We start from the raw sequence: 23,737 nt of genomic DNA, 5'->3' as shown, positions 1-23,737 counted from the left end.
TTCATGTTTCATCTCTTACCCCGCAATATATGATATATTATATATTTACTTAAAGTATAATATACTACTGTTCACTAACATTAAATGAGGATCAATAAATAAAAAAATTTATATTTTACATAACGAATAAATATATTTTATTTAAATGTATTATTTTTGACATTATTAATTCGGACTAAATTCAACTTTATTGACACAATCCGCTACTAGTGTAAAAGTTTCAAATTCATCAGCACCTTCTGTGAAAAATAAATAAAATAAAATATTGATTTCCATGGAAAATTACTGCATTAAAAAATTATTTCTTTCAATAATTGATAATCTTCTTACTTTCTGAGTAGCAATGTTGGATAAGACTTAAATATTCTTCAAGATTTTCTTGGGACTGACCCATTATTCCAGCAGTCTCCAACATCAGTTTTTTATACAAAGTGTAATCAATTGATTTATCATCATTAAACTATAAAACAATTTTTTTTTAATTATATGAGTTAAATATGGCAGTAAAAATAGCAGACATCCAGCATTTTTTTTTTATAAGCAATGAACTCGATATTTGAACATGTATGCATTTTTAAATATTTTCTCTATCAATATATAATTTTTTAAGATGATAATATAAAATATATAAGGGGAACGTTGGGCAAATCGAGACAATGAGAAATAATGAGATACCATTAATTAAAATTTAAAAAAAGGTGGGAAAGGGAATCAGACCGGCGGCCAATTTGAAATTTTTGGTATCAAAAGTTAAGTATCTCATTTTGCCACTTCCCCTATCGTCGTCTGCTACTTTTGTCATAAAATATGAATAAATTTATCTAGAACAGTTTATTTACCAAACCAAATTTCTTATACAGGCATGGCAGAGCCAAAGGAACCAGAGTTTCTGGGCCTATTAATAGTGATGATATATTATCTATTTGTCCAGTCATAGTTGTATACAATAGTGAAAAATGACTCGCAAATTTCGGACACTGATCAAAGCTAAAATGAGTTCGCTGAGCCGGTGCCTTAGATAAATAAAAAAAAATAATAATAATTTATATAAAAAATACTAAATAGTCAGTCGATCATCAAACTGGTAAATTAGGTATCTAGTATAAACTTACCGATTCAATTGACAAAAGTTGTACAAAACCAACAATTAAAAGCAAATACATTGCAATTTTCATTGTGAATAATCAAAATTTTTTTATTTAAAAACTTCCGCTGCTTATGAAATGAGCAAATCACTTTATTGTGTTTCCAATACGATAAGAACGGAACCTATATATACTTTTGATTCAATTAATCTACTTACCTTGAAAATCTATTAGTACTACCACAGTACAGAAATACTGTTTTTAATTACTTAATTTTTTTTACAGACTAATAATTAATTAGTTAAAATACGAGGCATGAAACATAAGTTATTTATGTGTGGTTTCCATTAGTTATCTTGAATTACATTAACGCCATTAGTACAAAGAACTACAAATGACTTCAATAATTATTTCTAATTTACGCTGGGAAATTTTATTTTTTTATTTAAAAAATTATTTTATCGGAAATACGCATCTTCATTTTTTGTATCTGTAATTTATTTTTTTTTCAAAGATTGAAAACAAGAAATTTATCAAAAATCGTTTTTTTTTTTAAATTCAGTAGTCAGGTTTAATTAAGATTAAAAAAAAATACAAATTAAATTAATTGAAAGTGTTTATTGAACACACATTGCAATCATACGAAATATTCATAATGTTTATGCCCATTCATATACAGATGCAATATCTTCTTGGACACAATTGTCAACCATTTTGAAGGTTTCAGTTTTAGTAGCACCCTCTGTAAAAAAAATAAATAGATAAATATATAAGTTATTTTTAAAATAGATTTTATAATTAAAAATGAAATATTTGATATGTTACTTAGATCAAAACAATGACGGGAAGCATACAATTGCTCCTCAGTCGGAATTCCAATGTCCCGAATTGTGTTCTCCCTTGATAGCAAACACATTTTTCCAAAATCCATCGAGTTATCGACTTCGTTGAACTATTGAGTAATTTAAAATACATTAATTTTTCTCCTCAATTACTTGCAACATAATTATATTTATCGATCATTGAAAAAAAAATCGGTCTATCAGTTGACCCTGCGGGCCAGCCCTAAAACTTCCCGCCGTTTTCAAGCTCTTCGAGCTCGAAAATACTTTTGTATGCTGTTGTTTTCGAAAAAAAACGTTTTTCACCATTTTTTCTCCAACGATATCTCTCAAACGAATTGACCGATTGAGACGGTTGAGGTGGCAATCGACGCATTTTATTAAGTTATAAAGCTGATCAAATTTTAAATTCGATCTATCGAGTCGTTTTTGAGATATTTCAAAAAAAATAAAAAAATAAAATTTTTGTAATTCTTTCGACAACGGTTTCTCTTGAACGAATAAACTGATTTTGATGGTTGAGGTGGCATTCGACGCGGCTTATAAAGCTTTAGAGCCCAGTCGATTTTGGAATCAATCCATCGAGCATATTAAAAGTTATCGAAAAAAAACCTTTTTGAAAACATTTTATTTTTGGAATATCTTTGAACTAGCCCTACCGATCAAGCTCAATTTCTCACAGCTTCAAGATGTTGATAAGCCGCGTCGAATGACACCTTAAAGTTCAAAATCGGTAAATCGGTTCAAAAGATACAGGTATTTACATACGTACGTACGTACGTACATATATACATACATACACTCGGACATCATCTCGAAATTAGTCAGAATAACTTCCTAGGACCTCAAAGCGTCGACATCTGATGAAAATTCGATTTTCGTAAATCGGACCGAAACCAATAACTTTCCGAATTTTTGAAAATTTACAATTTTCTTAGCGGGAAGTTAAAAAAATCATACTTACGATATCCATAAGCTTTAAAACACATACAGTAGTTTCGAGAAAGCTATTATTGACTATTAATGATGATGGGTCTATTGGCGTGTTACTCATAATTGACATCAGCATCGCAAAATAAGTCGGGAACTTGGGGCAGTGAGCGAATTCTGGATCATGATGTCGATGATGCCGTTTCTTATAAATAAAATAATAATTATAAAAAATTTGTGGAGTGAACGCGGATTAATTCCAGAGTGAATGCAGAGAAGATCGTCTAATTATTTTTCCCCTTGGAGTAAAATTCACTCCGAATGGGAGTTTGTTTTGATATTGAAACTCCGATTCGGAGTGAATGCGGGTTTATATAAAATCCAGATCACTCCGAAATCACTCATCTGGAGAAAAACTCCTTGGTTACGGAGTGATTTTTTTTTAAACTCCAGAACTCTGAGTGGCAGAGTGAATTCGAATTTAAATAAAATCCGCAGTGTAACATAAAAAGTCATTTAACATTTTCAAAATAAATATCTTAATAAACTTACCGATGTGATGCTCATAACTGATAACAGCTGTATTAAAACAATTATCAAAAATATACGCATTGTAAAATTATTATTATTTTTAAATTTATCGGAAGACTTCAGTCTTTGGGAGAGACCGAAAACTATTTGTAGTTAGAAAAAAAAAAATTCATCTTTTATACGAATTTGCTCAATTAAAAGTGGGATTCAAAGATATTTTTAGTTGTTTTTTTGACCGCTTTGAACTTTTAATGTTGAAATTGGTAATTCCACTTTAACAATAAAAAATATATAAATACATATTTTTTTCCTTAATAAACAATAATAAAATTATATCGTTAGTAATTAAAATTAAAATTTTATTTTTCTTAATATAAATAAATATTCATACAAATATCTTGTTGATCAAACATTTTTTTTTAATCCTGCGGATAAACGACTCCGATTTGCCGGCGCAATTCGTCTTCAAGTTCAGCAATAAGCAGCGACTCAGCATGTGATACCTTTGGACTCTCTTTCAAACCCTTTTGGAGACAAGCACGTGCTTCCATAGCTTCGTAACGAAGCCCAGCACTATTGACAAAATTAAAAGGAAGCGGAGCTTTGGGCAAATCGAACTTTATTTTACCCGATGGCAATTCAGCGGTCACTGGGCACCAGAATGTCGGTATTTTTATCACACCCTCAGTGCCAATGATAACAGCTTCATTTGGTAAAGTAACCACCGAGTGTGTCATCACCGTAGCAGTCCGATTATTTTTGTACAAAAGAGTAGCCGACGTAGACGTATCAACACCATCAGCATTCAAAAAACCTCCAGCTTTAACAGCTATCGGTTTCTCACCATCATAAATAAACTGGGCCAGTTGCAGTGTGTAGACTCCAAGATCCAAGATTGTGCCACCGCCTAGTTCTTTTATACTGAAAGTCAGAGATTTAAGATTAAAATACAAGACTTGACATTCAAATTAAAACTATAAATAAAGTAACACCCGTACTTCAAACGATCCACGTGCTCCATAGCAAATCCAAATGATACGATCACTTGTTTGACATCGCCAATCTCTCCAGCTTTTATAGCTTCTTTGACAGCTTGATATACCGGGAAACATCTACTCCATATTGCCTCCATCAGGAATAAACCTTTGGATCTAGCAAAACTAATCAGTTCTTTTGTCTGTTTCAAATTCATCGTCAGTGGTTTTTCACAGAGGACATGCTTTCCGTGACTCAGCATCATCTTGGCGACTTCCAGGTGCTGAGGATTCAAAGTTCCCACATAAACAATTTCTAGAAAATGAAAAAAACTTATAAATTGGAGAACTGATGGATAAAAATAAAATAATGTGACGTACCGACATCAGGATCTTTAGCCAACTCTTCATAACTGCCATAGGCTTTTTTGATGTGATGTAACTTAGCAAAATCATTAGCACGATTCAAATCACGTGCAGCAACAGCTATAACTTCATGTTCATTTTTCGGTAATGTAGCAGTCGCGTTTGTGAAATCATGAGATATTTTTCCTGCACCGGCTATACCCCAACGTGTTGCCATTTCTATTTAAATTTTATCAAATACTAATTAAAATTATGAATTAACTAACGATAATTATAAGCAATCGCGATTGATATAAAAAATTTTTTTTAAATTGTTAATTAAATAATTTTTTAAATGACCCTGAAGTTAGCAGACAATTAACAATTTTTGGATTTTTTTTCAACAAATCAATTACAGAAAAAACTAAAAAAATGCACATGTCGAAATTCAAAAAAACTATAGGTGCAATTTTTTAAAATATTTTTTTTTTTTTTTGTAGTTTATCGATTTTAAAAAAATCCAAAAATTATTAGACGTCTTCTAACTCCACTGTTATTTTTTAAAACGTAAATTAAAATATTTGCTTATTGGTGATACTGAAAATAGCAGACACCGGTAATTTTTTTTTAAAATGACATATTATTTAAAAAAAAAAATAAATAATTTGAAAGTACGTACAGATTCTCAAAAATTTTAAATGCATTTAAAAAAAAAAAATCAGTTGTCTGCTTCATTTACTGTCATTGCGAATTTTATGTAAAAAAAAAAAATACTTAACCTAGAGAACTTTTGCTGGTAATAAAATTCGTAAATTAATGATGGCAAATACCACAAGACAAATGACAGAATATAAAACGGTTTTTTAAATACGTTTATACTTTATTATTCAACAATTTTATTACTTATTACTGGATTGTATCAAAGTTCGTCTCCTCTCTTTACTTTAGCATCGCAATTGATTACAGAGGAGAACTTTATATATAAATATTTATCAAGGTTATGCATCCATTGATGACATAATGACTGGTGTGTATTGTAGCAAAAAAAGCGCTTGATGTTTATTTGAATTTATCTAGTGTCAATAAATTTATCTATTACTTTTATTTCAAACAATCGATTAGTATCATACCCGTATTTATATTACATATTTTTAAATCAAATGATATGTCATATATATATATATATAAATATCATAAATTATATATACATATATATTTTTGCGATGGAGTAGAAAGAGACGAACTTTGATCAGACTTGGATAGCTTTTGGATTTTAAAAAAATTGCGCCAAAAGGATCAGAGGATTCAAATTAAAAATCAGAGGGTTTGTGGATAAATCTAGATGTTTGTACACAATTATTTTGTTTTTTTAGTTGTAATAATATTAATTAATTATAATAGTAATGTACAATCGACGTAATAGCATTTCATACTATTATAATTTTTTTATTTTCCTTTTAAATATTTAAATAAGTTTTTTTTTTTAAGGATTTTCGGGCGCCATGATCTATTTCAGATGCGTAAATTTTTAATTAACATTGATAATTATTTTTTTGACCTTGATTGCCATCTCCTCGTTCACATTAAAGAGTGCGGACGCACTTGGGCAGAGAACTAAATGTTTTCTTAATCTTTTTTTAAAATTTAAACTCTACCTCATTTAATAAATTCAATAAGAATGTTAATTAATTATGTAATAATAATTAAAAATAATAATAATTATTTATGTTTTTTGTTTTTAGTTGGCTTATTTTTAACTATTCTCATATTCTATAAACATATATTTAGTCGATATTCAAGATAACAACAGCCAAACTTGGAATAAATTACATGGGAAAACATAATTTTTATTATCATTATTTATTTAATATTAATTATTATTATTATTATTTTTTTTTTTTTCATTTTTGGCCCAGCTTGAAACGCGTTCATACAAATGCCTCAATAAATTGTATACATTCTTATTTAAAATATTCATATGCATTTTATTTTTTTTTTATGATTTTTTTCTTTTTTTCATTTTTATATTTTTTTTTTTCATTTTTTATCAAGTAATCTGTAAAAGATAACAATCACAAAAGCATAATAATTGTATTTAATTGTTTAAATTATTCGTTATCAGCGATTGTTTGCACATAATAACATTTCGGCAACCAAATGCTTGAAGTTTATTTATTTAATTATTGTCCCCCCGTAACCCCCAATTACTCATTATTATTTTATTATTAAATATCGATAAACAGTCATTATATATTTATCATTTTATTTTTAATTTCCTCCTGTCATGACGTATCTCATTATTTTTAATTATAATTATAATTGATATTTTAAATCTATATAAAGATCTGAGTTGCGTAATTATATTAATAATAATTATAAATGCATTTTTATTATGTTTTTGATCGCTTTGAAATTCACAATAAATGGAAGATAAAAACTTATAAGTTCGTTTTTTTTTTATTTTATTTATTATTTTTTTTTTTTCGTCACGAAAATACAGAGTGACTTTATTTTATTTTTTCATCATTAAATATAGTTTACATTAACCGTTTTTATTTTTTAATTATGTTTTCTTTTTTATTTTTAATATTTTTTGAAAAGATTTTTGCTTTTAATTATTTATTTTTTCAAACTTATAATAGTATTTGTATAATTACCGCCTACGTTTGCTTACAGATACATAAGAATGTAGGTTTTGTTATTGTTATTATTATTATTATTATTATTTTTAAATAAGAACATACATGTAGACTCGTTCTTTACATAAAAATGTATTTTTATTATTATATTTTCTTTTATGTTTTGTTATTTTTCATTCCCTTTTGTAGCATCATGCAAATTGTAATCCAGTAAGCCGATATGTATTATTTAATTTTATTATTTTGAATTAAACATTCACATTTAAATAGTCACATATCATTTTTATTCATACGTATCTTCGTAATCCACATTAAGAAAGGCCGTTTCGTGGAAGACACAGTAAAAAATGGTCTTGTAATGGAATGATATAATTGTAAAAAAAAGTAAATAAGAAAATTACAAATAATAATAACATTTAAAAGATAAAAAAGTATTTTATACATGAAGATCTATCTCATTCGTAACATTATAAATACGATCATCCGGTTCATCTTTGAACAATATAACGATTTACCATTTATTTATATTTTTTATTTAATTGATTTTAAATTACCCAAGTAATTGAACTCTTTTCATTTTTTTATATATATTATATATTGACAATCGTTAAGAATTGGCTGTAAAAATTTATTTTTCCAAACTGTTTATTATTTTCTTCATTACTAAATTGCAATAAAATTTTCATATATTCTCTATACAACAAATAATATCATCTAAACTGTATAATAATAATAATGTTATTTATTTATTTATTTTAAAACACACCCTCTTTTTTTTCTTTTTTTTTTTTGATACATTTGATAATACGAGCTCTTAAAAGTGAGTACGAGTGCTCAACGATAAACAATAAATGAAAGCTTATTATTACGAATTATCTATTAAATATAATTTCATAAGTAATAAATAAAATATATATTTATATAATATACATTAAAACAAAGTAAATATTATATAAATTTATTTAAAAGACGTAAGGCGCGGAAATGTGAGCCACGCACACAATCCCTCGAGTTATTTAAAATAACCCTCAGCCCCGCCGGTTTAAAATTTTACGCGCGAAAAACAATTATTTATTTTTCATTACCATTATTATTATTATTTATTTCTATAAATAATAATATATATTTATATAAATATATTATAAATATTAATAAGTTACAATGATAACTATTAATACATATACATATATATATTTATTATAATAAATATATATACATATACATACATATTTACATATGTATGTTACTTGGCGCAAGGAAAAAAAATCTTGCATCCAAATTGTATTGTCTAAACATTTATTGACCCGTTTTAAACCACGGATCAATATTTATTTATTTATTTATTTATTTATTATATATATGTATATATATATAGGGGAGTCGCACTCTCGGACGGCGAATCAATCCCAACATCATTACACTTCGCTCTCTCTTTCTCTCTCTCGCTCTCATTTTTTTAAAAATTTTTCTTCATTTTTCTCATAAATATTTTTTTTATTTAAAATTCATCTCCCAATGCAATATAATAATAATATTATTATTATTATTATTGATTATTATTTTATTTTATTTAATAATAAGAGTTATAACATCTCCGCAGAATTGGATATTTTTTTTTAATTAGTCTTTTACGTTGTATTTAATTACGCGTTTATTTAACAGCCGTTTTATAAATGGACAATCGAAGAAATAAATTTATTAAAATCTTATTTATTATTTTTTAAATATCCACACTGACTTGTTTATTATTTACTGTTATTTTTTAATTATTATCCTGTTCCCCGTCATTGCTATTGCTCTGAGTACTACGCCGTAAAATAGCTGCATGTAAACTCAATATAAATAATATCAATAATAATTATAATTATAATATTAATAGTAATAATAATAAATATATATTATATATTTATAATGAAATACGTAAATATATATATGTACATATATATATACATATAATAATACGTAAATTACTCGTTGAATCGCGAGATAGTTAACGGAGCGAGTCACGTAAAGTAGACCGACAACAAGGCGAGGATGAGACCGTACGATAGACTTAATTTGCTGCCGCTACCGCAATATTTTATTTCCATTTCCTCGGGATGATAATTAATACATTTTGGTGGCCGTCGTCGGTAGAGCCGATCACGTCGGGCTGAACAAACTCCTGGTTCGTTGGCAGCCTCCGTAGGCTCAATGCTAAGCTGCTTAGTGCCACACGGACAGAGGGTATCCACCACCAGCAGAATAAGATTTGTGTGAAGGATCTTTTGGACACTGAAAGGCCTGTGGAAGATTGATAAATAAGTCAATGAAAGCATCAAAAATATTTACTTTTTATGAAGACGGAAAAAAAGGGCTTAAAAAATTTACTAATTTTTATTATGCTGTCGACCAAACTTTAAACAGGAAGTTGAGAAAAAAATTATTATGCTGCACTACAAAAATATTATGCACTCAAAATTTATTGATAAGTTGTAATGAAAATTATTTGTCTAATTTAGGAATTATAGTATAGAAAAAAATTTTTAGAGGCTCACAATAATAATTATAGTGCAGTACAATCATTTTTTGACGACTTAACTTCCTGTATCAAGTTTGGTCGTTAGCATAACAAAAATTCGTACATTTTTGGTCTCCACTTTTCTCCGTATAGGGTAGAAGTAGCATTTGTGGCCACTGCTCCATTTTTGGACATTTAATACTTTATTTTAATTAATAAAAAGTATAAAAAAAAATTACATTGCAAGAGTGTGATAAAAGTATCTTCGAACACCATTTAAAAAATTAAGTGTCATCGCGTATTTTAAAAATTATTTTATTTAAAATTTCTTAGTCACCAAAACTGGCCCTAAAGAGACAAAAAAAGTTTTCTACCCTACACAGTAAAAAAATTTTGTAAAATTCAACACAAAAATGTTAAATATTTAACATGAAATTTTTAACCCAGATTCTTTTCATCCTAAAAAATTTTTTACTGCGCAGCTAGTGGAGTTTTTAAAAAACTCACCTCTCGCATCCGGTTACATGGCAGTTCGTCAGTTTACCCTTGAGCGGATTGCTCTGACCACTTGTGTTCAATCTTTCGGGCTGCAAAATATACAGATCTGTCTTCTTTTCACACGGACGTACTTTATTGATCGTATATTGAGCTGATGTTGCGTGAGTGGCAGGCGGAACTGTTGGTGGAGACGCTACCGCCGGAAATGAAGGTCCTTTATCGTTTCCAGCCGTTGGCTCCTCCGACAAATTTTTAGATTCGTGAGAATTTGTCTCGTCATCGATTTTAATATCAACGTCATCTGTAATCGACCGTTTAATTTATTCCATACATATTAACAATTATTACCATCATAATGACAGTAATAAGTTTATAAATTCATTCATTATAAATACAGAGATTGGCTGTTTTTTTGTGCTAATTAATAATCGATTAATTGGGCCGATAATTACCGGAATTAGAGTCATTTGGCCAGGCAAATGCCGGACTAATTGCGTCGTAGATGTTTAATTTTAGTACTGAAGACCAGATAAGACCGAATGCTGTTACAATTGTCTTGATAATTGATCCGGATACTGTTCGTGGTGCTGATGATAAATGGGACTCTTGAGGAGGACAACGACCCTGATAATCCACTACCGTCACTTTCCTAATAATACACCACACAATTAATTTCATTAATTATTTTATTAATAACCAGCAAAATATTAGCGACTTGTTGAGTAAAAAATTAATGACCCGGTTTTCAAAATTTTTTTACGGATCGTAAAATGTGTGATGTTCATAAAAGTATAAAAAAAAAAATCTGATACATCCTAACACAGTACGGTAATAAAATTTTTACAAGACTTGCCTTTAAAGCCACCCTTCCATGTCACATATGTCATGTATATGTATGTATATTATATCTTATATATCGTATAACGAAAACTACTCCGCGACATATTCACGGATTTTAGGTTTTACTTTTATTAGACAGTAAAATCGGCTGGCATACCTGTAGATCCTGTCCTGCACAAGGGAGTCCATAATAGTGCCGTCAATTTCACCAAAAAATTTACCCGTGTGTTCATTATTCTCGCTTATAATTATGAACCCGCTGTTGTCGAGAATATAGCAGTCCAGGTCTGTGGATGCGCAGTTTTTTTTACAAGACGCGCACTGTAAATAATTAAACACGTCATCAGTAAAAATTTTTTTTTTTAACAGTAAATATAAATTATTACCGTCGATGTAATGTTCATAAAGTGCGACGATAATGACGAATGCTGTAGTTGGATACCAACAACAGCAGCTGGTGCCTTATGCTGATTTTTACCCTCGAAGAAGACCGCGTGAGTTGCCGTAACAAGTGGTTCCGTCATTTCCGCTAATTTATTTATTAAGATTTTTTAGTGTGTGGTAATTTATATAGTAGAGTTAAATAAATATGATGAATTACCAGCGTTGAAAGGCACACTGAATACGAAACTCTCAGGCTCCACAGCATGTTGTTCCGCGGCTCTTTTGTACCATGATGTGTCCATAGCTCTTTTGTTCATGTCAGCGAAATGCCTGGTCAATTAAAAACTTCAATTTTCCCGTTTAACATTCTCATAAACATAATTATTGCGTGTCAATAAACGAATTTTTTTAAAACTCTACTCAGACGACTTTAAATAAACTTTTTTTTTTTAAATTCTTTAATTTTTTTTTCGCTTTCAAATTATTTAATTACTAATTCATGATCATTGACATTTACGGTTCGTCTTCGGCTTCCTTATTGTCTTGATGGTCGTGCCATCGAAAGAGGCCACTCCTTGTCGCAATGAAACTTCGGACGACGTCGAACCTCCCCTTTCCTTGGCTGCAAAATTTCAACGACAGACTATTAGTTTTTATAATTACTTGTAACTATTCGACAGCTATAGAGACTGCTGTTAATCATCATCAGTCTCCTTCTCATTAATACCTTAGCCACAAATTTTTTTTTTTTTTTGTTACTTATATATTTAATTAGTTTTTCTGCATTATGATCAGCAACATGTATTTTTTTTTTTTTTTTTATTTGCACAAAAGCGCGGTTGAGTAAAAAAAAGGCGCGCCGTCTTTTTTTAACTCAACCGCAGTACAAAAATTAATATGAAAATCCAGCAGGGTGAATGACTTTTTTTTTTTTTTTATATTGATAGTTAATTGGCAGTTAATGATTGTTATAAAAGTAAAATAATTAAAAAAAATATATAAAAAAATCCCAATGAGAGTAATCGGCGACAATGATTAGGTCTATCGGGAGACGCAGGAACACAATAATTCTTATAGATGACCGTGAATTAGGTAAACATTTGGTAATATATTTACCGTGCAAAACTGCGAGTGAGGATAAAACATATAATTGTGCATAATAAATTACCTGTGCAGAAGAGCCATCAGTATGGCAATGGGGCTGGCGGTGGAGACACACAATAATAAAATGTAATAAAAATATATGCAAGAAAGTATAAATATTAATAAATAAAAATTATAAGTGTCGTTTAAAAAGGTGCAAAATGTGTCTTATAAAAGCAGTATTAATATATACGATTTATTACATCATAATATAATATAATAGAATATTTAAATATCAGTTAACTATATTATTCCTCGCTCATATCAACTTCATCCCCAGAGAGCTTCTCAATATTGAATAATTTATGTCTGAATGTCTGTCTCACACATCGGCCATCACTATTTGGACATAATAATAATAATAACAATAATAATAATCATCATCATTACCACCAATATCGTCCTTTAACTCTGAGAAACAAAGCTCCTTTGCATATTCCACTCCCGGATATAATTACGCCGAGCAGTAGATAATTGCGGAGATCGTTTTCACCCTCTCTCTATCTCTCCCTCTCTCTCCCTTTCTCTTTATCTCTCTTTCAGTGTCTACTTGTGGTAATCACGTACAACGGATATCTATACAAAACAATTGATCTGACGGAACGATATGTCTTATCAATAATAACCGTGACAATTAGTTTTAGTAATGCACAATAATTGTTACTATTTAAACCCAATTTGTCACGATTTACTTTTAACGTCTTTGCTAATCACCGGTGGATCAATTAACGAGAAAATATTTTTATTATTATCATTACTATTATTATTATCGATCATAAATATATAAATATATATTAATATCTATATATATAAGTGCTCTGTGCATTTACAGGTGCTCGGGTTAACAAGTAATTATTGCAGTGCATGCGTTTTTAAAAGTTATCATTTACTTGTCTGTATTAAAAATATATATTTATTTTTCTTTGATCGTTTTTAGTTTTTTTCCAGTCATAATTCCTGTCACTTACTTCTGATTATCTTCCCTGTGCATCAAGTTTGTGTCTCTTTTATTGAACCCACCAGTTACTACTGCATCCATAACTAGTGACTGTACTAATCTTTTATCGCCTGTAATTAAAAAATTAATAAAGAGAAGTTAATTTACTAGTCGACGGTAAAAATAATTAAATACGTACAGTAATGCGCATCTTTGTCGGGCTTGCTCGCTTGATTATGATGCGAGCTGGGACTCTTAGGTCTCATAGACATCCACTTCCAACCCGGCATACGAGTACGGCCGAGGAAATGGAGAATACGTTCCTCGGGGGTAGAAAATTGCTTATCGGACGCTGAACTGTACTCACAGTAAACCCAATCTGGGTGAACTTTCCAATTACTTCCATTCAGATAGTCAAACACTGAACAATAAATTTGAGTAATATTATATTAATATCTTGGTTTATATTTAAAACAATTTATATTAATGTCAATTCGAGTTATACATTTTTTATTACCATTTAAAATAGCGTGTTTCAGCTCCAGTTCAGCGTGGACTTCTAGCATACCATACCCCTCGGGCAGTGCTAACCCCAGAGAGAACGGAGTCCCGACAATAGGCTCGTAAAAATAATTGTGTCGACGAATCGTCACACGTTTCTGTTAAAAATTTATTCACTTATTTATTATCACCCAGACAAATTACACTGTAAGAAATTAGCGAAGTAAATCCAGAGCGGGTGACTGTTTATTTATTTAATTCACTCCGAACGGGAGTTCATTTTAATATTAAAACTCCAATTCGGAGTAAAATTTCTCCTAAAAAGAGTTTATTTTAATATCAAGACTCCGGTTCGGAGTGAATTTAAATTTAAATAAAATCCAGATCACTCCGAAATCACTCATATGAAAACAAACTCCCGATTTACTCCGTATGCGGAGTGATTTTTTTTTAACTCCAATTTAAATTTAAATCGTCACACGTTTCTGTTAAAAATTTATTTACTTATTTATTATCACCCAGACAAATTACACTGTAAAAAATTAGCGGAGTAAATCCGGAGCAGATGACTGTTTATTTATTTAATTCACTCCGAACGGGAGTTCATTTTAATATTAAAACTCATATTCGGAGTAAAATTTCTCCTAAAAAGAGTTTATTTTAATATCAAGACTCCAGTTCGGAGTGAATGTAAATTTAAATAAAATTCAGATCACTCTGAAATCACTCATCTGAAAAAAAACTCCCGATTTACTCCGTATGCGGAGTGATTTTTTTTAACTCCAATTTAAATTTACTCCAATTTTTTTACAGTATATTTATTAAATACTTACCATACTATCGTAATGAATTTTCACCGGGAAATTTGTCTCTCCCTCTTTTTGCTCAATCATATCGCGCCTTAACTAAAAAATTTATTAAATAAATAATAATAATAATTATTAGCGTTGCCGTGTGTTAAATAAAAACTTTTGTACGCCTCAACAATGGCGCCAGTAACTTACATCAAAAAGCAGAGAGTTATTATTGTAAATGTAACTAGGTCCTTCAAACTCTGCTAGTTCAACTTCTGACAAGTCAACGCTCGTGTATCTAGGATGCAATGAGTTTTCATACTGAAAAAAAATAAAATAAAATAAAATAAATACATATGTGTACATATACATATATTATTGAAAAACATTATGATAGCTGAGTAAATCAATACTACAATAAAGTAAAAAAAAAAAACTTTTTGTACTTAAAGCGGGTCGACGGTACTTACATTTTGACTTGTCGGCTGTATGTTTAAACAAATAAAATATATTATTTAAATGACTTTATACTTTATTTATTTTAGTTTTTTTATGTAAATCAATCTTACCAAAGGACGTAGATCTGGATGATACAAGACACGACCATTATTGTCGACGATAAACGAGTAGCCATTTACACCCAGCTGAAATAGAGTAAAAAATGCCGCTCGATAAATTCTGTGTGTATGAATAGAATAAAAAAAAAAATAATAATAACAAAAATGGAGCTAAATGATTCGAAAGTTACCTTGTAAGGTGGCACGAGCTTTTGTACTTGGTCTATCGGTACATCTGTTCCAACTATTCCCAACAAGTTGGCGGTTTTAACCTGAAGATCATATCAGTTATAATTTATCACGAGTAAAAAAACAGTATAAATATTAATGCCCATTGAATATAAAAATTCACAACTCACTGTATGATTACGACGATCTAAAATAGGCGCTGTTACAGATGTCATTAATTGACCACGTCTTTCCTCGCCGTATCTACTGCTCTGTTATTGTCAATGGAGAGACGAAAATAAATTTATTGACGTACGAGAGATAAATATATAGATAATTCATTGTACATATAATTGTTTAGACACAATACCTCGCCGCCTACATATGCAGGTGTCCAATGAATTGGATGATCATGTTGATACAAAACCATAGGTCGTGCTAAAACTTTCACGTACTCAAAAACTTTAGTCTTAACGTCTTCCATTGACGTCACTCGGGCGTAAAAACCTTTTTATGAGTTTGTAAAAGTAAATAAGATGAAATAAAATATATAAATTGTGTCGTAATATATTATTATTATTATATCTATATTTTTTTTATGTAGAAATCAATATGGAGAAAAATAGTGAGCGAAAAAAAAATTAGTGTACCTTTATTAGCACAGGCCATTTCTTGTAGCTCAGAGCTTTTGTCACCACCAACGAGATAAGTGAATATCCTTACGGGCATATGGGGCCAATTGTATTTTTTAATAAGGTCTGAGGACGCAGTCTCAGTGTTAGATGTAACCAACATAATGGCTTGATTACACTGTGCACCTTGTCCAGTTCTATTGTACTTATAGAGAATTTCAAACCCAGTGGCCATTGCGGCTGATACATTTGCCGTTGAATCTGATTGTATTGAGTACAATGAATTCTTCAGTTGACGTACATTTTCCGGCGACGCTTGGACCAGTAAATCCTTGAAACACTGAACAGTCTCCTCAACACTCTCGGAGTAACGGTAGACATTTACATAGTCGTTTGCTGACAATGTGTCCAAGATATTTTTTGTCGTGGCTATTGTCAATTTACGCAATTTTTTAGACGAAAAACTTGTACTGTCTACTAGTATTGTCAGGTCTTTAGGGCAGGTTGCGCCGCCGACGAACCAGTCCGACATACGGAAGTCGTGGACGTCCGGATCCTCAGGTCTTGACCCTTTTCCTCTCGGCGGCCATGATATTGCTGTAAATAAATGTGTATTTTCACAACCGATAAGTGCAAGCTAGTATTATTAATGTTGATATATTCACCTGGAAAACGCCTTAAGAAACCGGAAGTAGCTCCGAAATATTGCCAAGACAAAGTCGGATCGTTTTCATAATTATTAACAAAAAGTGGGTCCAAGTGATCACTCCACTGAAGTCCAGAAGAGACTTGACTGTCTGCAATGTCAATTAAACTTTTAATCTTCTTTGTAATTATGAATTATGAGTTTATAATGTTTTTCTTCCTTTTTAATAACTCGAGTGTAATTTGGCGAATAAAATGTGGTAGAGGGTGAGTTTTATACGGTCGAATAAATATAAAAACAAAATACAAACCAGAATCCTCAACACCCGGCGGAAAAAGTACTGCAGACATGCTCAAATTGACGGGTAAATTGTCAAAGTGACGATTCATCGAGAGTAGCAATTCACGTGTACCGGGTGTGAGTTTACCATCATCAGTGAATCTGTTGATCTCATGGGAACTGTAGTATCGGGGTGATGTTGTTGAATCCCTTGGCGATGATACTGCAGCTTGCTCCGCACTCTCCATCAATCTCTATAATAGTCAGTAGCATTTTTTACACTCGTGTTCATCAGTCCGTGGCAAAATAAAACCCCATAAAAATAAATAAATAAAAAAGAAATAAACAAAAAATATACCCAATGCTCAGTAAATAAATCTCACCATAACAGCATTCATCTTAAAGTCCATCATATTTTTAACTTCAGCGGCCATTTCACGTACCAGGACCAAACCATCTTTTTTATTTACAGTTGCTTCCATCCCATGGTAATTCTAAAAGCATAATGATAAAAAAAATATAAAAGAAATTTAATAAAAAGTAAAAATTAAAGTTATATGAAATAATATTAAAACTTGCCCTCTGTATTTCGCTAAGTTTAGTTGCTTGTCGTCCAAACTCCCACAGATCGACGCCAAACTTAAGTGCCCAGTTTCTCACTCTGCAACACATAGAGCAGCAGGTTGTCGCATAAACTATCGATAACCATTTGGCCCCACCTCACCAGCACCACCTCCGCCACCTCCTTCTTCTCTACTCTCTTTAATTCAATCTCTCTATCTCTCTCCCACTCTCTCATCTCTTCACACTACACACAACTACTTATACGGCACTACAATACAATACAATACAATACCATACCATATCGCACCATATATATCTATACATACATTTATAATATATACATATATGGAGGAAGAATATTCTTCACGCCGCATATATACGGGACGATCTAATCTCCTATCCTAACCGGCGCCAATACTCATGCATTTAAACATCTCTATCCCGCGGATAGGATATATATTATTCTAGAGGAGATGTGTGTGCATCATATCATCATATATTACAGATTTATCAGTGGCGTGAGATCACACACCGTGTCTCTTCTCTATTGACTTTGTGAAATTCTTCCGGTATGTATATGATGCACAAATGTTACATCATTGCTCACCAACAGAGACAGACAGACATAGATATTATATATATGGAGCGAAAGAGCGAGAGAATGAGTGAGTGAGTGAATGAGAGACCGAGTGAAAAAGAGAGAGAGAGAGAGAGAAAGACCGCGACGATCGAACACGGCCGCAGCCCCATTTCAAAAGTTTTAAACAAAAGCCAAACTTACTCATTGTGTGGAATGTCCTCCTCCTGTTGATGACTGATTCCAATACTCATAAGAAAAAGTATGCTGATGTACAACGTGCTTTTAACGTAACGATACATCTCGTTATCTTCTCCCGCTTCTTATATTTATACTCCAGACTATTTATCTTACAGCGGCGCTCACCCCCGTTGTTCTTCTCAACTTATTGTCGGTGTTGATAGAAAATCTTACGCTGCTGATAGAAAAAATTAATAAATATCCGCGGCTTACGACTGCTATATATTTTTTGTTATTATTTACTGTCTATAGACAGCGGTGTCGATATTTTAACGTCACACGACTTGTCCCATGTTAAGACGACGTTAATAAATTGTAAATTTATTTAAATAGTCGACCAACGTCATACAATTATATATATTTATATACATAGATACATAACTCACGTTAATTCATTGGACACAGGCGGACGATGATGTTTGTTGATGATGATAAAATTGGATCTCGTGTAGGGGTCTATGTTGTACGCTGTCGTTTATCGTTAACTCGGGTGTGCAAGTGACACCTCCAGCTTCAGATCCAGTGATCCATGTCCAAGTAGCAGACGTAGCAGTTATGATTATGGTATGAGCAATAAAAAGTACCAAGAACTGAGACGAATTTTCTTATTCGGCGAGTAGTAAGAGGCCGCTGCAAAAAATCCATAGGTCTCGTAAAAAAGACGTGTAACGCCGCGTTTTTTTAACACACACGATGTATTGAGCAAGTTGTTATACTACTTTCTTCCTACGTTTCTTCAGTTAATACTGCTCTTATTTCACCATTAATTGTTACTTATTGTAACTCCAAAATACTGATAATATTTATTATCATTGTTATCAATACTTCACAGTGTAACTGTTGTCTGTATGTACAACACCCACTAAAATATGAAAAAAAAAATTATTAACCACCTATACTTTTGGTGTTTTACGTTCTGCGTTTACGCGTACTCTCAACGCCACCACAAAACGATCCTCGCCCTCTACTACACCCTGCATCCACGACCTTCATCCACGCTTCGCACCCTCTTTCCACGCACACTCGTCTACACTACTCGTTTAGTCGACGAAAAAAAAAGTAAAAAAATAAGAAATCCCTAAGCAAATGTTCTTATCGTATTATCTCCACACTCAGAAAATTAAATGATTGCAGTTACTATCTATTTATGGTAAAATTTTTTACCATCAACCCGATGGTAGTGACAACTATCTGGATGATTGTATAAATCATATTTATGGTAACTGTTACAATCATGTATGTTAATTAGAGATAGTTACAGTTATCATTTTAAATAGTTGTATTTACGATCTAGATGGTTACAGTTACCATCAGAAATTGTAGTAGTTACCATTAAAGATGATTAAAGTTACCATCTAAGACAAGTAGACTTTAAACATCAAATTATGGATTTAAATAATTGTAAAAAATAAATAATTGTCATTTTTTTGTAAAAATTTTATAAATAAAATTTAAGTATGTTTGTCATCATATTTTTAATCAAAAATTTATAATTTTGCACCAGTACTTGAAAATTATTGAATTTTTGATCAATTTTTTTTATAGCATTTAATAATTTTTTTTTTTCTTTATCAGTGTTTTTATCAGTGATAAATTTTTATCAGTGATAAATTATCACTATCCTTGATAGGAAACATTATTATCCTGATGGTAAATATTACCATCCTGATAGTAGCTGTAATCATCTTAATGGTTACTGTTATCATCCTGATGGTAACTGTTACTATAAAAAATGGTAACTGCAATTATAACAAATTGTAGCACTAACCATCTTTACACTGAAAAATTTTTTAATCATCCTAGATGATTGCAGCTACAAATTTAGTATGATAACTCCAATCATTTATTTTTCTCCGTGCAGGTTTATTACAGCACTCTCAGCTTAATTGCATTTAATAATAAAAAAAATGATATCCAATTGCCATAAGCGGATGATGGACTGACTCGTGTCTGAGCTTGATGTCTCTCCTTCACCCTTTCCTTGCAGTTTTAATTGTACAAATATATTATTCACCTCTGGTCTGGTCTCGTCTCGGCGTATACATGTAAATATGTATATATATTGTTAGCACCCTTAATCCAGAATAACAATACAAGGCAAGAGGAGATAAAACAAAACGCACTTGCTCACTTCAGTTACTCACAACACACACTCGCTCCCACACTTTTCCACCTGGTATTAAGTTGAGTATATATCTGTTCACCAAGCAAAGCTCGTCTCAGTCCCTTTTTATATATTATTCTTTGCCGTTAAATACGCGGCGTTTTTTTTTGTAACGGGAGTCAAGTAACGAGACGGAAAATATAAGCATCTTCCTACTACTCCCAATAGTAGCCTTGAGTCGCGCGCGCGCATAACTCTTACTACGTCTACAAGCACGGAGTAGCACGTCGAGCGGGCTTTTGGGAGAAAACTGGATCCTATATGATATAGTTCAGACTTCAGAGGAGTTGTCGGAGTCGGCAGTCGGAGTAGTCAGAGTAGTAGGCGGTGGTGGGACCGGGGGGTGCGGGTTGGGGGCTGCTGGGGTGGAGGAGGATCCAAGTCGGGGTTCGTTTGTGTAGTGCCGTTTAACAGGAGAGACGACGCGAGAGAGCAGTCTCCGCTCTGCTTTTCCGGGAGTGTGTGAGTACCGGGTGGGTGGGCGAGTGGGTGGAGTGGGTGAGGTAGTCGAGGCTGCCGCGCAAGAGTTTCGCCAGCAGAGTGAGACAACAGTAGTATGTGTGCCGGTAGTAGTAACAACACCACCAGTTCACCACTACTTCAACCCACCAGCACTTCCACTATTACAACTATCATCATCATCATCACCCTCACACGATTCCACGCTTTCCTCCTCTCTCCCTCTTCTGCTTCTATTCACTCTCTCGGCTCTCTTTCTCCTTCCACTGGTAGTCTACCCTTCATCCCTCATATTATACACCCCAGACTACGGTTGACCAGGACTCCCAGCCGAGACTGTCGCCACGCGCAAGCTCAACATCATTGATTTAACATGTACAACATGTACGCCTTTACGTTTAGTTATACTATACGCCAAGCAGGCCAAAGGAGTAGAGCCAAACATATATAGATATCCATATTCCTCGTATTCTCGATATGGCGCGAGGCCGATCCCTTCAGCCCACCACCACTACCACCATCACCGCCACCAATACCACCAAGTCCTAGTAAGAACCTTTGCCAATCTCCCGTACGCAAGCTCCTCGCAAGCACCAGCTCCTTTGCTTCACGTCTCTTCAGCCCCTTGACGGTCCTTTCTTCCTTCATCTCGGCTACTCCTATCCTCTGTCTCCGTCTTTTCTTTATCCACCCCCTATCCCCCATCCCCCAAATTACTACTACTACTACTACTACTACTACTACTACTACACAACTACAAGGGCTACAACTACTTCTTCTGGCATCACGCGCTCACGACCTCACCCTCTCGCCTTTCTCTCATGCAAGTCCTTGCGCATTTTCCGGAACGCAGCCAATTCTCCCCCTTTTACTTAGCCATTTCTTTAGCCTTATATTCTTTCGTCGCAGACCGATGATTACCGTAATGACGTCTGGCTGAAAGGCTACCTCATGTTTTCGTTATTATTATCATAATCATAATCATAACCGCTATTACTTCTTTGTTATTATCATTATTATCCCAAGCGTTTATGCTGTTTAAATATTTATTTATCGTTATTAAAACATTTATTGCTCTTAGAGATCCAAGCCCGCTCTTATGACACGGGTCATAAGCCTTTGGCATTACGCGTGACCAATTCCTCGGTATCTATTTGTAGAATCGATTTTTATTACATATAAGAACAAAACTTTTTATCACTTTACATAGCATCGGGTCATGTGCGAGGCTGGCTGCCCTAGTCTGCCCAATCCTATGGCTAGACTACTACACTATAAGACTACGCCAGTAGACTATGTCGGCATGATGCTGGGGACTATAACTAGGGATACCAGAGTCCATGTACCCCCGTCCGATCGCTCAAAAACTTTTGGCACATACTCGACCTCCTGCACTCAGCACACGGGAACTTGGCACATAGATATCGCCTTCTTCTTCTTCTTATACTTTTTCTTATTCCGTATATAGTTTTCAGTCGCCCACGATGACATAATGTACAGAAGAAAAAGAAAATAAATATAAAAAAACCACTCGCTGGATAAGAATGACACGGCTAAATTTTTTATTTAGAATTTTCAATTCTTTTTCCTCCTTTTTTTCAGTATGTATGATAATATCTGTACAGTATATATTGCTTTTTTTTTATTTCTTTCGTGGTACTTGTGTGATTGATTGCTGGCGGTTTTTTACCTTGTGTTTTTTTAATATTGTTTTTTTTTTATTTTTATTTTTATTTATTTATTTTTGTGAGCCATTTGGTGTACACAGATCCGGGTACGATAAACAAGCCTAGAGACGGGATGAATGCATTGTAAAATAGCGGAAGGGAGGCCGGAAAAATGGGTGGAAACCTTGGAGTAACCCTGACCCATGGTTACGTATAACACCCGCACGGATTTATACTTGGGTATTTAAACTAAATTTCATTGAATTTATTTCATTATAGCCGATCTATGTTGTATGGACGCTGATTGAATAAAAAAAAAATTTTTACTCTACTGCGCAAATTGTCTTATACAATTTTGTAAATCCCACTCGCACAGATGGGATTGAGTTTTTAATTTAATCCCACTTGATGCGACTTAACATATATATTTTTATTCATTAGTTATTTTAGTTTGGAATAAAAAAAATTTAATTAAATAAACTTTTAGTCTTCATCAGTTAAATAATTTTATCCGGTCAAATTCCAAAGGATTTTTTTAAATCTTGATCAAAGTATCCCGTTACCTTTGGGCCTGTTATCATTACTATGTATCATTTATCATATATCCAATTTATCATAACATGCAAGACTCGATACGTTTAAAAAAAAAACAACACAGTAATTTAAAAATTTTTTATTTATTCTTATTTTTTTTTTTCATTGATTTATCGAAAATAGTGACATTAAATATCGCGATTACATATAATACACGATGGTCCGTCTATTATTGATTTATGATTTTTTAGTAAAGTAAAAAAGAAACGATGAATGTGTGAGAAAAATAAACATGAATAGAAAGATA

At 32.1% G+C, this 23,737-nt stretch overlaps 3 protein-coding genes across 7 annotated transcripts; all 3 read right to left on the bottom strand.

Moving 5' to 3' along the window:
• Positions 1–1,660: 1,660 nt before the first annotated feature.
• LOC130675380 (uncharacterized) lies at positions 1,661–3,613 on the bottom strand. Its single transcript, XM_057481019.1, has 4 exons — positions 3,410–3,613; positions 2,892–3,062; positions 1,911–2,037; positions 1,661–1,827 (listed from the first exon to the last, which is right to left on the bottom strand). Exons 1-4 carry the CDS (start codon positions 3,467–3,469, stop codon positions 1,745–1,747), a joined length of 441 nt encoding a protein of 146 aa, XP_057337002.1. The 5' UTR covers positions 3,470–3,613; the 3' UTR covers positions 1,661–1,744.
• Positions 3,614–3,730: 117 nt separating this feature from the next.
• LOC130675378 (trans-1,2-dihydrobenzene-1,2-diol dehydrogenase-like) lies at positions 3,731–5,656 on the bottom strand. Its single transcript, XM_057481018.1, has 4 exons — positions 5,487–5,656; positions 4,744–4,947; positions 4,387–4,678; positions 3,731–4,309 (listed from the first exon to the last, which is right to left on the bottom strand). The coding sequence occupies exons 2-4, from the start codon at positions 4,943–4,945 to the stop codon at positions 3,808–3,810; spliced, it is 996 nt and encodes a 331-aa protein (XP_057337001.1). The 5' UTR covers positions 4,946–4,947; positions 5,487–5,656; the 3' UTR covers positions 3,731–3,807.
• A 914-nt stretch (positions 5,657–6,570) lies between these two features.
• On the bottom strand, positions 6,571–21,055 carry LOC130675377 (voltage-dependent calcium channel subunit alpha-2/delta-3). Of its 5 annotated transcripts, none has more exons than XM_057481015.1 (26): positions 20,551–21,055; positions 18,993–19,468; positions 18,571–18,781; positions 17,805–17,886; positions 17,609–17,719; positions 17,257–17,479; positions 16,966–17,097; positions 16,319–16,897; positions 16,039–16,175; positions 15,860–15,940; positions 15,692–15,772; positions 15,513–15,587; positions 15,414–15,428; positions 15,154–15,264; positions 14,983–15,054; positions 14,166–14,307; positions 13,848–14,069; positions 13,680–13,779; positions 12,737–12,769; positions 12,086–12,190; positions 11,786–11,898; positions 11,571–11,713; positions 11,342–11,505; positions 10,797–10,993; positions 10,354–10,645; positions 6,571–9,629 (listed from the first exon to the last, which is right to left on the bottom strand). In XM_057481015.1, exons 3-26 carry the CDS (start codon positions 18,666–18,668, stop codon positions 9,350–9,352), a joined length of 3,588 nt encoding a protein of 1,195 aa, XP_057336998.1. In that variant the 5' UTR covers positions 18,669–18,781; positions 18,993–19,468; positions 20,551–21,055; the 3' UTR covers positions 6,571–9,349. The 5 variants fall into 5 exon arrangements, with proteins under 5 accessions (XP_057336998.1, XP_057336997.1, XP_057336996.1 ...); XM_057481014.1 differs by having other exon boundaries at positions 18,571–18,784; positions 20,621–21,055; XM_057481013.1 differs by having other exon boundaries at positions 20,621–21,055.
• Positions 21,056–23,737: the final 2,682 nt, after the last annotated feature.

The sequence above is a fragment of the Microplitis mediator genome, chromosome 10 (assembly GCF_029852145.1).
Source record: "Microplitis mediator isolate UGA2020A chromosome 10, iyMicMedi2.1, whole genome shotgun sequence".
Classification (NCBI taxonomy): domain Eukaryota; kingdom Metazoa; phylum Arthropoda; class Insecta; order Hymenoptera; family Braconidae; genus Microplitis; species Microplitis mediator.
The sequence above is the reverse complement of the archived record's forward strand: the minus strand, read 5'-3'. Positions and strand labels throughout refer to the sequence as shown.

Bases quoted from the DNA above. Each gene is read 5' to 3' on its own strand.
- LOC130675380 (XM_057481019.1), bottom strand. From the start codon at position 3,469: ATGCGTATATTTTTGATAATTGTTTTAATACAGCTGTTATCAGTTATG. The intron at 2,038-2,891 runs GTAAGTATGATT...ATTACTCAATAG, and splicing joins TTTTAAAGCTTATGGATATC to TTCAACGAAGTCGATAACTC. The intron at 1,828-1,910 runs GTAACATATCAA...TTTTTTTTACAG, and splicing joins CCGTCATTGTTTTGATCTAA to AGGGTGCTACTAAAACTGAA.
- LOC130675377 (XM_057481015.1), bottom strand. From the start codon at position 18,668: ATGTATCGTTACGTTAAAAGCACGTTGTACATCAGCATACTTTTTCTT. The intron at 17,480-17,608 runs GTGAGATTTATT...TGACTATTATAG, and splicing joins TTAAGATGAATGCTGTTATG to AGATTGATGGAGAGTGCGGA. The intron at 11,506-11,570 runs GTAATAATTTAT...AATTATTTACAG, and splicing joins TTATGAACATTACATCGACG to TGCGCGTCTTGTAAAAAAAA.
- LOC130675378 (XM_057481018.1), bottom strand. From the start codon at position 4,945: ATGGCAACACGTTGGGGTATAGCCGGTGCAGGAAAAATATCTCATGAT. The intron at 4,679-4,743 runs GTACGTCACATT...TTCATTTTCTAG, and splicing joins GGCTAAAGATCCTGATGTCG to AAATTGTTTATGTGGGAACT. The intron at 4,310-4,386 runs GTACGGGTGTTA...TCTGACTTTCAG, and splicing joins GAGCACGTGGATCGTTTGAA to TATAAAAGAACTAGGCGGTG.